The following is an 11903-nucleotide window of genomic DNA, read 5'->3' on the forward strand; positions in this document are numbered from 1 at the left end:
CCCACAAAATTGTAGTCAGAGTCCACATCTGCTCCTGGAAAAGCCTTAAAATGTAAAATTTGGTGCCTAAGTCTCTGTCTTACCATTATATAGTCAACATGAATTCTCTGCGTTTCACTGGGTCTGTTCCACAAGTACACGCATTTTTTATAATTCTTAAACCATGTGTTAATGAAACTGTGCTTCCTCATTCATTCCTTGCACTAAGTCCATATTCACCTACAATTTTCCTTCTCCTCGTTTTCCTACTATCGAATTCCATTTGCCTATCATTATAAAATTTTCCCCTCCCTTAACTATGTGAATAATTTATTTTTTTTAAATTCATTATACATTTATTCAGTCTCTTAATCATCTGCGGAGCAAGCTGGCATAAAAACCTGTACTACTCAGGTGAGCGTGGGGTTCATGTTTATCTTGTTTACAATACTAGAATTTTCTTAGTAACTTATCACATTCCTACATTCTTATTTATTATTAAACCTACATCGACATTACCCCTATTTGATTTTGTTTTTATACCCGTGTATTCAACTGACCAAAATTCCAGTTCCACTTGCCTACCAACGTCCGAAACTCCCACAATATGTAACTGTAAACTCTCCTGATGACAACATCCTCGTATGTATTTCCTTCCCAGATATCCAAATGGGGGACTATTCTTTCTCAAGAATATTTTACCCTTGCCTATGAGGATGCCATCGTCATTTAACATACAGTAGAGTTTCATGTACTCTGAAAAAATTATGTTTTTAGTTTCCCCTTGCTTTCAGCAGTTCGCAGTAACGCAACAACAATGAATATTTGGTTGATGTTACAAGGCCAGAGCAGTCAGTCAACCACACTGTTGCCCCTGGAATTACCGAAAAGGCTGCTGACATTCTTCAGGAATTAAACATTTGTCTGGCCTCTCCAAAGTTACCCTTCCAGTATGATTGTACCTATGGTATGGGTATCGGTATCACTGAGACACAAATGCCTCCCCACTATCGACCATATCCATGGTTCTTGGGGGGGGGGGGAGGGGAAGCAGAAATAAAATGGAGAGAGCAGAAAGTAGTATAACAATCAGATAGCGGCTGTATGAAGAGGAAGAAATGAAAAGCAAGTAGTGGACTAGAAGGGAGTGAGACAGAATTGTAGCCTTTCTGCGATAGTACTCAGTCTGTACATTGAGCAAGCTGTGATGGAAGGGAAGGAGAAATGATGAAAGAGTTAAAGCTCGTGGCGAAGACATAAAGACTTACGGTTTGCCGGTGGCATTCTAATTCTGTCAGAGACAGGAAAGGATTCGAATCAGTTATTAAGCTAAATGGATAGCATCCCGAAAAGCGATTATAAGATGCACATCAGCAAAAGTAAAACAAGGGAATGGGACGCAGTCACGTGAAATACACTCCTGGAAATTGAAATAAGAACACCGTAAATTCATTGTCCCAGGAAGGGGAAACTTTATTGACACATTCCTGGGGTCAGATACATCACATGATCACACTGACAGAACCAAAGGCACATAGACACAAGCAACAGAGCATGCACAATGTCGGCACTAGTACAGTGTATATCCACCTTTCGCAGCAATGCAGGCTGCTATTCTCCCATGGAGACGATCGTAGAGACGCTGGATGTAGTCCTGTGGAACGGCTTGCCATGCCATTTCCACCTGGCGCCTCAGTTGGACCAGCGTTCGTGCTGGACGTGCAGACCGCGTCAGACGACGCTTCATCCAGTCCCAAACATGATCAATGGGGGACAGATCCGGAGATCTTGCTGGCCTGGGTAGTTGACTTAGACCTTCTAGAGCACGTTGGGTGGCACAGGATACATGCGGACGTGCATTGTCCTCTTGGAACAGCAAGTTCCCTTGCCGGTCTAGGAATGGTAGAACGATGGGTTCGATGACGGTTTGGATGTACCATGCACTATTCAGTGTCCCCTCGACGATCACCAGAGGTGTACGGCCAGTGTAGGATGATCGCTCCCCACACCATGATGCCGGGTGTTGGCCCTGTGTGCCTCGGTCATATGCAGTCGTGATTGTGGCGCTCACCTGCACGGCGCCAAACACGCATACGACCATCATTGGCACCAAGGCAGAAGCGACTCTCATCGCTGAAGACGACACGACTCCATTCGTCCCTCCATTCACGCCTGTCGCGACACCACTGGAGGCAGGCTGCACGATGTTGGGGCGTGAACGGAAGACGGCCTAACAGTGTGCGGGACCGTAGCCCAGCTTCATGGAGACGGTTGCGAATGGTCCTCGCCGATACCCCAGGAGCAACAGTGTCCCTAATTTTCTGGGAAGTGGTGGTGCGGTCCCTTACGGCACTGCGTAGGATCCTACGTTCTTGGCGTGCATCCGTGCGTTGCTGCGGTCCGGTCCCAGGTCGACGGGCACGTGCACCTTCCGCCGACCACTGGCGACAACATCGATGTACTGTGGAGACCTCACGCCCCACGTGTTGAGAAATTCGGCGGGACGTCCACCCGGCCTCCCGCATGCCCACTATACGCCCTCGCTCAAAGTCCGTCAACTGCACATACGGTTCACGTCCACGCTGTCGCAGCATGCTACCAGTGTTAAAGACTGCGATGAAGCTCCGTATGCCACGGCAAACTGGCTGACACTGACGGCGGCGGTGCAAAAATGCTGCGCAGCTAGCGCCATTCGACGGCCAACACCGCGGTTCCTGGTGTGTCCGCTGTGCCGTGCGTGTGATCATTGCTTGTACAGCCCTCTCGCAGTGTCCGGAGCAAGTATGGTGGGTCTGACACACCGGTGTCAATGTGTTCTTCTTCCATTTCCAGGAGTGTAATTAGATTAGGAAACGATACACTAAAGATAGTACTTGAATTTTGCTATTTGGACAGCTTAGTAACTGATTGTATCGGGAGGAGGAAGGATACTAAATGCAGTCCGGAGCAAGTATGGTGGGTCTGACACACCGGTGTCAATGTGTTCTTCTTCCATTTCCAGGAGTGTAATTAGATTAGGAAACGATACACTAAAGATAGTACTTGAATTTTGCTATTTGGACAGCTTAGTAACTGATTGTATCGGAAGGAGGAAGGATACTAAATGCAGATGGGCACTAGCAAGAAACGCATTTGTTTTAATGTGAAATTTGTTAATACGTAATATACATTTAAGAGTTGTAAAGCAATTTCTGAAAATATTTGTCCACAGTTTAGTCCTTATGGAAATGGAACATGGAAGACAAGCGATTCTGGCGGGAAAAGAACAGGAGCTTCTGAAATACGGTGCTACAGAGGAATACTGTAAAGTTACATTGGTAGGCCAAGTAACTAATAAGGAGGTATTGAAGTGAATTTGGGCAATAAGAAATATGTGGCTCAACTTGAAACGTCCCCTTTGAACAATTTTACACGACTGGTCTATGTGAAACGTCCTCTTTGAACAATTACACACGAATGTGCTTAAACTGACACACAATATTTTAGCGCAACGCAATCTGACTTCCAAAAATCCGCACGAAAGAATGGCCCTGACTAACATTAACCTATACGTTTCGCAAATCACTTACCTCACAAAAATCTTTGTTACTGAAGCTACTGCAATACAGCGAGCGCCACTACTGCCAGCTAACTAAAAGATACTGATAGGCACAGTTAGCAAATGAAAGATTTTAATAGAGAACAAACAATGTATTTACCTTTATAGTCATAATATATATATCAGTTCATGACACCAATTCTTACAAATTTCAAAACTCCATCTCTCTCCCCACGTCCACCACTGCTGGCGGCTCACCTCCAACTGCCCAACGCTACGCGCTGTTAGCATCCAGCTGCCGCTGCCCGACACTGCAATGGCAGACAACAATGCAAACTAGCCACAGACTGCGCACAGCACAGCCAGTGATTTTTCATACAGAGCGCTATGTGGCGTTACCAATAAGAAAACCTAAACAGCCTACTTACAAACTTCACTGATAAATGAGTTACTTTCTGAAATATTTGTTAATCGTCACTTTATAACTGAAGAAAAATGTGTGGTGGTGGTGGTAGTGAGATAAAACTTTTAGAGGGGTATCAGGGGATGAATACAGTGCATAGTTTCATATGGATAGAGGTAGAAGTACTTATTCGGAGATAAAGAGTACTGCACAGGTTAGAGTAGGATGGAGAGCTGCATGAAAGCATTCTTTGCACTGAAAAGAACAACGTCAACAACACCTGTGACTAATTACAAGTGTCTAACCTCTCTAAAGTAATTATATAAATGATTACATTTTTCACAAATATTCCATCTGAAAACAGACTGGATGTTACAGTCATAGTTTAAAGGGATATCAACTTATTAATCAGGTGTACAGCATTGAGTTTATTTGGTGGTGCAATAAAAGTCCGTCAATTTTCTCTATAACCAAATACAATTTGGCATTAATGAATAGCTCTATTTCTCAAACGACCTTTAGGTTGATGATAAATTGTGGCCTTTTCGGGATCTTGTACAGAATTGATAGACGAGACACGTCCAGCTATGAGTAGGAACTAATTATACTACATTTAGGTGCCACTGAAGAAATGAAAAAGATTTTTTAAAGCAGTTGTAAAGACTAAGATTCAAGGAACTTTAAGCGGACACGACTATGTTAACGTTGTCAGTTTAGAAAATCCTGAAACTAAGCCTACAACTGATTATAGATGTGCATGTGTCTACTTGATGTCGGACATCCATGAGATATCATACGTGTTGTATAGTTTCACAGAATGTACCAGGAACGATGAAAGCATTGTTATCACTAAGAATTCCACTAATTTACAGTGATTTCCCACAGTCAAGAAACTAACACCCTTAGATACACAGAACGCAATTATAGATTATTATATGTGCTTTTAAATGTTATCAACCCTTAATTTCACTCTTCACCTAAAAGAAAGAGTTTATAAGAAATTTTATAACTATCTGAATCCAAACCACAAAAACGTTCCTGTGCAGATCTACGATGATTCTTCAGATGCTTGAAGTGAGAACACAGGAGACAGTATACAAGTTAAGAGATGATATACGAATTTCTATAGCTTTGCTGACAATATGGTAGAGCTTTGCTTTTTGAACATATCATAATGCAGCTGTTGAACTGCAATTACTATGATAGATAAATGAAATAAAATGGCGGCAAACGAGAGAAAATTGAATAAATAAAAACTTGAACTACAGAATCAGTTAATAAGTTTTAGTTTTCAGTCTACGATTGAGTGAAAACGAAAGAAAAAAACTGATGAAAATGTAGGTCTAAAAATGTTCAATCTGTGTATTGGATTAGTTTTGATCATAGGCAGTGAAACACAATCCTTAAAAGCGAAAATCGTTTGAACACTGTTAATTGACTACCACTGCGGGACCGTAGCTTGGGATTTACATATAATGACAGGAAATGATAGAACTATATCAGGGAACTAACTGATGAAAATGAGATGACATTGTATAGAACATCTGAGCTAGTTAATGGAGGGCTGATGTCTGATGCAAAACAGTTGGTATATCCTGCTTGTAAATGAACTTTCTCGGTTTAACAATTAACCATTCTTTGGTCAGATACCCTACCCTTGGAGAGTTCATTTTCTTCACAGTTTTGACAACGTCTTCCATTTTAGTTTGTTAAATGATCCTAGTACTTTTATACCTGTCCTCGCATAACATAACCCACATACATTTTTCTATTTGTTGGATTGTGTCTAAAGTTTTCTCTGCGGTGATATCATGCTGCTGAACGATTTACTGCCTGCTAAAGTTACTGGACATGCGGGTGAGGTGACAGAGATAATGTAAACTGCAAAGCCTGAGATCTCAGGTATCACTCCATATGTGAATGTCAATCTGGGACGATTGTTAGTTTCCTGCCTCACATCGTGATGTCTCCTACTTACTGTGACAGTAAAAGGCTTCTTCTTGATGTTCTTTGAAATCGTATTCGTAAATCAGTCTCAGAATATCGTAGTGATTTGTCCGTTTACTTATGTGTGTTGTTTTGTTTCACTGTAGGAACCGAAATTTCCTTTACCTTTTCACTGAAAAAAGTTGTGTTAAACCGTATTCTCACTCTCAATGCATTTTGGGGATAAAACGTGCACTTTTTGGCAATACCGTGTGGCATTTGTTTTCTGATATACGTTCTCAATAACATGTTACGTATTTGTTGATCTAATGCTTCTTCGTTGCGGCCGCGGTGGTCTAGCGGTTCTAGGCGCGCAGTCCGGAACCGCGCGACTGCTACGGTCGCAGGTTCGAATCCTGTCTCGGGCATGGATGTGTGTGCTGTCCTTAGGTTAGTTAGGTTTAAGTAGTTCTAAGTTCTAGGGGACTGATGACCACAGATGTTAAGTCCCATAGTGCTCAGAGCCATTTGAACCTTTTTTTTTTTTTTTTGTGCTTCATTCTGCTTGCTTTCTGAATGGAGACAGGGGCCTATGTACTCGTTATATTGAGAGCTTCAGATAATAATAACCAACGTTCTTCTCACTAATCAAGTTCAATAATCTCCATTAACAAATTAAAGACGAAACGTTAAGTGTTTACATTACTTGTTGTTCTTGTATCGATTTCCAGAAAGTACTTCTTAACTGCGTATATCTCGGCTCAAGCTGTTATTAGACTAACCAAACGTCATTTAGCCAAGTAACCGTGGCTCTATACATTCCTCTGTAATCCTATTATTGGTCATACCTATGTTGAAGGGATGTCGTAATAGACCTTCGTCAAGATGGAGGTGCCTAGTGCAGTCGGCTTCTTTCTCATGTTTTGTAAAATTCTTGGTACTGCACCAGTTTCCTTCCAAAAGAAAAATGAGAAATTTACTGTGTCTGTTGGTGGAATATCCTACTGTATCACTGTTGCCATAGTGATCCTACTTGGGGCGTGTTATGGAATTGTTCGGCGAATATCAAAGCTGTATGGTAAAATGGACAGTCTGGTGTGGCACACTCGCAACTGCAATATTCTTCTGGGAGAAGTCACATGCATTATTTCATTATTACGAAGTATTGCAGCGAAGGAGAGAAACATTGACGTCTGTTTGAGGAATGTACTTACACCTGACGCTCTCCTGTACAAAAGTGATGCCACAGAATATTCCAAAATAGGCTCTCTCATCCATCGGGCAATGTTTGCGGTGATTTGTTATTCTGTTTTAACGTACTTTCTATATTCATGTCTGGCAAACGCCCCATTGCATTTGGATTTGATGATTCCGGTATATTTTTGCTATTTTGTAAGGCATACTGTCATATTGCAGTTTTTCATTCTTAATATGATTATATGCAGACGATTTTATCAGTTGAACGAACATTTGCTGAATGTTTTCAGCGTTTATTCAGAGGACAATTTAGACTCCTTGATAACAGTGTCACTGAAAACAAATTCGAAAAGTTATTTTTCATTATTTCCATGTCATTTAATCGTTTCTGATTCTCGTCTTCTAGCAAACGGCAAGAGATCACAACCCAGGATTAAACGTAACGTGAAATTTATTACACCAGAAGCGCCAGACTCTGAAGGATGCCTTTCTGTGTCTCGTTTACAGACAGTTCATTGCCTCCTTCGTCAGTTGGCTGGAAATGTCAGTGCAGCATACGGCGTGCAGAATGTTGCAGAAGTAACATTTTCTTTTTTTAATATTGTAGCAAACACATACCTAATGTTGTCTCACTATCTTGGGAATGCAGCCCTCTCGAGTGCTCTGTCGACCTGGGAGCTATTGTTACAGTGCATGCCGTGGTCAACAATGGCAGCCTTGAGGCTCATCAGCATTGCATGCAGTAGTGATGCAGTCATCAGAGAAGCTAACCGTACTGAATATTTGGTCACCAAGTTGCTGCTGTTGTTGCCTCCACCGGGTACCTGCGGTCTCCACTACAGTCTACAGAAGTTCGTTCATCAGCTGAGCCACAACCGAGTAAGCTACAGCGCTGCAGGGCTCTTCTCCATTGACAGGTCACTACTCACAAGTTGTGTGGCTGCAGTCACCACCTACCTCGTGATCCTCGTCCAGTTCGGTACATCTGATCTGTGTAAAGAAGGCAAGGGCCTTTGTTAAGTAATATGCAGCGGTACGCTGTGATATCTTTGTAAGTACTTGTAGAAGTCAATTTCTATAGCCATTCCATAAGAACAAGTAAACTCATGATGTGGTATTGTGTAAGATTATCAAATTATGTGGTGTTACCGATATGTGTAGACATATACCGTTATTACCAGCATTTATGCAGATAGCATCCATGGTATACATATGCAGTATAAAATTTTATGTAGACACTAACATTGTTAGAACTGTAAGATAATAAGATAATGCAAAAGTTATTTGTATTGCAAATTAGTCTCTCAAAGCTGTAGTCCATTTATTTATTAATATTAAATAACTTCACGAACAAATAATGATAAAGTTTCACTGCAACATCTTTGCTCACAAGATATAACAATGTAGACCTGTATGATATAAATAAACTTTGATGTTATATTTAAACTAAATTTGTAATTAATTTGGATTTGTTTATATAAAAACTTGTTTTAGCTGTCATTTATAATGCTGTTTCTATTAATCTCTTGCACGACATAGAGTGGATATGGTTTCGATTTGAGTTTTTCGTTTGTAATGGCTTTTTGGCGTGATATTGTTGATGTAAGAAGTGTCGATTTGTTCAATGTTACTGGACATTTTGCTCACACAATGTTGTAGGTATTGTGGTGTAGCTCATTGCATCTTTTCATCCAATTTTAAATGTGCGTGTATTGTTGTGTATTGTGCTATTCATGTTTCACTGTAAATTTAATTATCTGGTGTAAACTACTGAATCAGCTTGGAATGTCCACTATATCTTTGGCATCCGCTTTAAGTAGGAACAATCTGTAATCTACGTATTTCCTATTAAACACAATTTTCCTTAGGTCTTGGCTGTTAAACAGTTTTTGTGCTATACAATATCTGTATATGTTACCTACGGTAAAAGATGTTTGCAATCCCCTTACTAGATGACGTGGCTCCTTATAAATATTTTCACCAAATGTTAAATAATTGTATCTTAGGTAAATTTGAGAAGTTCCATAAATTCGGAATCTCAGTGTATGCAAGCATTTTAAGGTTCTTTAGAAGACTGCTACAACTTCTTGTGAATATATGATGAATGGAAAGCTGGCAGTTTCTAGTGACAAATAATGTGACTTTTGAAGGAAATTTTTGGCTTTCATCCTACAGGTAATGCCATGCTGTGTTTTCATGAAATTTGTTATTCGTGTGTACAATTTTCTGCCAGTATTTTGCTTAGTATCTGTCATAGTTTGTATGATGGGCTATTTATATAGATGACTTATGATCTTATGTGATTTCCTTATCTGTTGCACTCTTAAGTGGGGTCGTTAGGGTTCAAGCATATGGTGTATTTCTTTTTAGTGACAATCGCGAGGCTATACTTCTTCTCTATGTGCTAACTAATTTTACTTTGAAATTGTGAGGTCTCTTTTTACGTACTGAATATTATTAGCGTCAGAGAAGTCATGTGTTTCTCATGTAGTCTCTTACTTTCACTGAACTGGTTCATTGTATTTGACAACCTTTGTAAAGATGGACTGAGATTTTTCAGTACATTATATGTGGATTCTAGATTTTTTGAAATTTGTTGCATATTTTGGTCTTAAAATTTTTCCTAAACTCTATGTCAAGAAACTTGCGCACTTTGCGACTTACTGTTGCTTCATATTTTTATTGAATTAAGCAGCATCAGTTGTATCTTTAGTTGTAACTGTGATTGCCTTTAATGTATAAATTGTTTAGACTGGGTTTTATGTTGAAACTGATTTGTAATTATTTTTTAGGTTGCATATATTTCTAATTATTATTTGTTCTGGAGAAAGATGTACAGAAACATGTCACACTACATCTCTGACATAATAGACTTCTGATTGAGAACAGAAGAAAACAGAAATTAATAGTTCTTTCTACAAATCATGAGGAAATAAATTCTCAAGTATCTAACTGCGAGTTTTAAAATATTCTCTAAGAACTCCTGACAACTGTTCTGCAGTGCTCCTGTGTGCAATGGACAACTTTCGTCGTCTTCCCACTGCAGCAGTGTGATCAGCAACATGTTAAAAATATTTCAAAAACACTAATGTTACCCATGCAAAGCGCAATGCATGGTCACAATAAATGCAAAAACAACACCCATATTTTTTTATGTGGAGAAATTGAATTATCAGGAGAGATTTTATCAAGTAGCTTTAAACAGAGTAAAGAAAAATGAAAAGAAACTAATAAAGACTTCAGATAACATATTCACAGAATAGATTGTTCAAACACTGACGAACTTGAAACAGATTTTAATTAATCCACAATGTCTATACTCAATAAACACGTCTCTGGCCACAACAAAGATATGAATACTACCCTCAATTTAGGTATACACAAATCTTACAAAATCCCTCCATTGCACAAGCAAGCAATAACTACGTGCAACAAAAGGACAAATTACCAAAACTCCTCAATAAATATCAAAGTATTTTCTGGCGCTACTAGCACAATCACGCCAGGCTGCAGCCTCTCAAGTCGCACGGCTTCTCTTCCCTACAGGCTGCATCCAACAACTTGCGACTCCTCTGAAGTATGGTTGGCTCGCTTCTCGCGATATTAGTATCTCAGATTCAGAGTTTGTTTGTGAACATCGCAGCAGAATCAGTGGTCAACAATCAGTGGTCAACTCTGCAAAGAAGTATTAACGTCCAACTTTCATAACCCCCACCATCACTTTTATGAATTTTGTGGTGTGATTCTTGCCTAACATCTTGGCAAAGATCAAACGCTAAATTCGTACATAATAAAAGTGACAGAATACAAAAGATCATCATAGGATTATGTGACTCATGTCCATAATAGGAAACTGATAAGCTGTAAAATATAGTGAAGAAAAAATAACATACAAGTGTCATCTTGTGCATGTAAGTACTCATCTCCATCTGACATTGATAGTACTTCCTTTGAAAGGATAAAAAAATATAATTTGCTGTTCTCCTAGTGTGTAAAAAATGTCTTTCGGTTGTGTGGATACTAATATTACGTAGAACTGCAAATAGTGCAAGGAGAGAGAAAATAAGTATACAAGTATGACTGAGCAGGTAAGCACTTACATCTGCATGACACTGACGATGGTTCATTTCACAAGATAACAAATGTTATTTAGAGTTCTTGAAAAAGTAAACATCATCTGACAACCGAATATCAGATAAAGAAACACAAGTTTTAGGTGCAGCAGATTCTGGGAGAGTTGACACTTTGTCCACTGCCAACCACACATAAATGTTAATATATTCATTTGATGACACACAAGTTTGAGGTGTAAGCAGACTCAGCGACCCATTATATACACCATGTCCACTAACAACTGCACGATAATGCTTTAGTGTTACTCTCGTTTTCAAATTCAGATAAAGACACTCTACAGAATCAGTAGTAATAATATAAGGCACCAGAATACCTTCTGTAGTACCAAAGAATTCATGAAGATCATAAAAGCATTGATGTTGCATTCCCTTTGAGATAAGAGGTTCTCCTAACTGACAAAGCAGACCAAAAGTCTCATACATCACACAATCACAGGGACGAACTGTAGCGAATAAGTGAATAATAGTAAGTTATATACACTTGGATATAAAAGTCAACATTGTGAGAATAGTCACTTACGCTCATTGCTCAGTAAATGGCTCAAAATATAATGACAGAAGAGAATTACGTAAGTATGTGTATGTTACTTGAAGTACAGTCGTAAATATGAAGTCTAGGCCAATCACATATTGGCACACTTGTCCTACATAAATTCGTATTCTGATGGTACAGTTCACAGCATACCACGAAGAACATTTTCTGATCTACAACATTCAAAATGTGTGA

The 11903-nt window shown here is 39.5% G+C and overlaps 1 protein-coding gene across 1 annotated transcript in view; it reads left to right on the forward strand.

Moving 5' to 3' along the window:
• LOC126267715 (putative gustatory receptor 28b) overlaps nt 1-8063 on the forward strand; it is a 58464-nt gene extending 50401 nt beyond the window's left edge. The window contains exon 2 of the mRNA XM_049973017.1: nt 7450-8063. Coding sequence (XP_049828974.1) covers nt 7450-8063 — 614 coding nt within the window. The remainder of the gene's footprint in view (nt 1-7449) is intronic.
• Nucleotides 8064-11903: the final 3840 nt, after the last annotated feature.

This window comes from Schistocerca gregaria, chromosome 4 (assembly GCF_023897955.1).
Source record: "Schistocerca gregaria isolate iqSchGreg1 chromosome 4, iqSchGreg1.2, whole genome shotgun sequence".
NCBI lineage: Eukaryota > Metazoa > Arthropoda > Insecta > Orthoptera > Acrididae > Schistocerca > Schistocerca gregaria.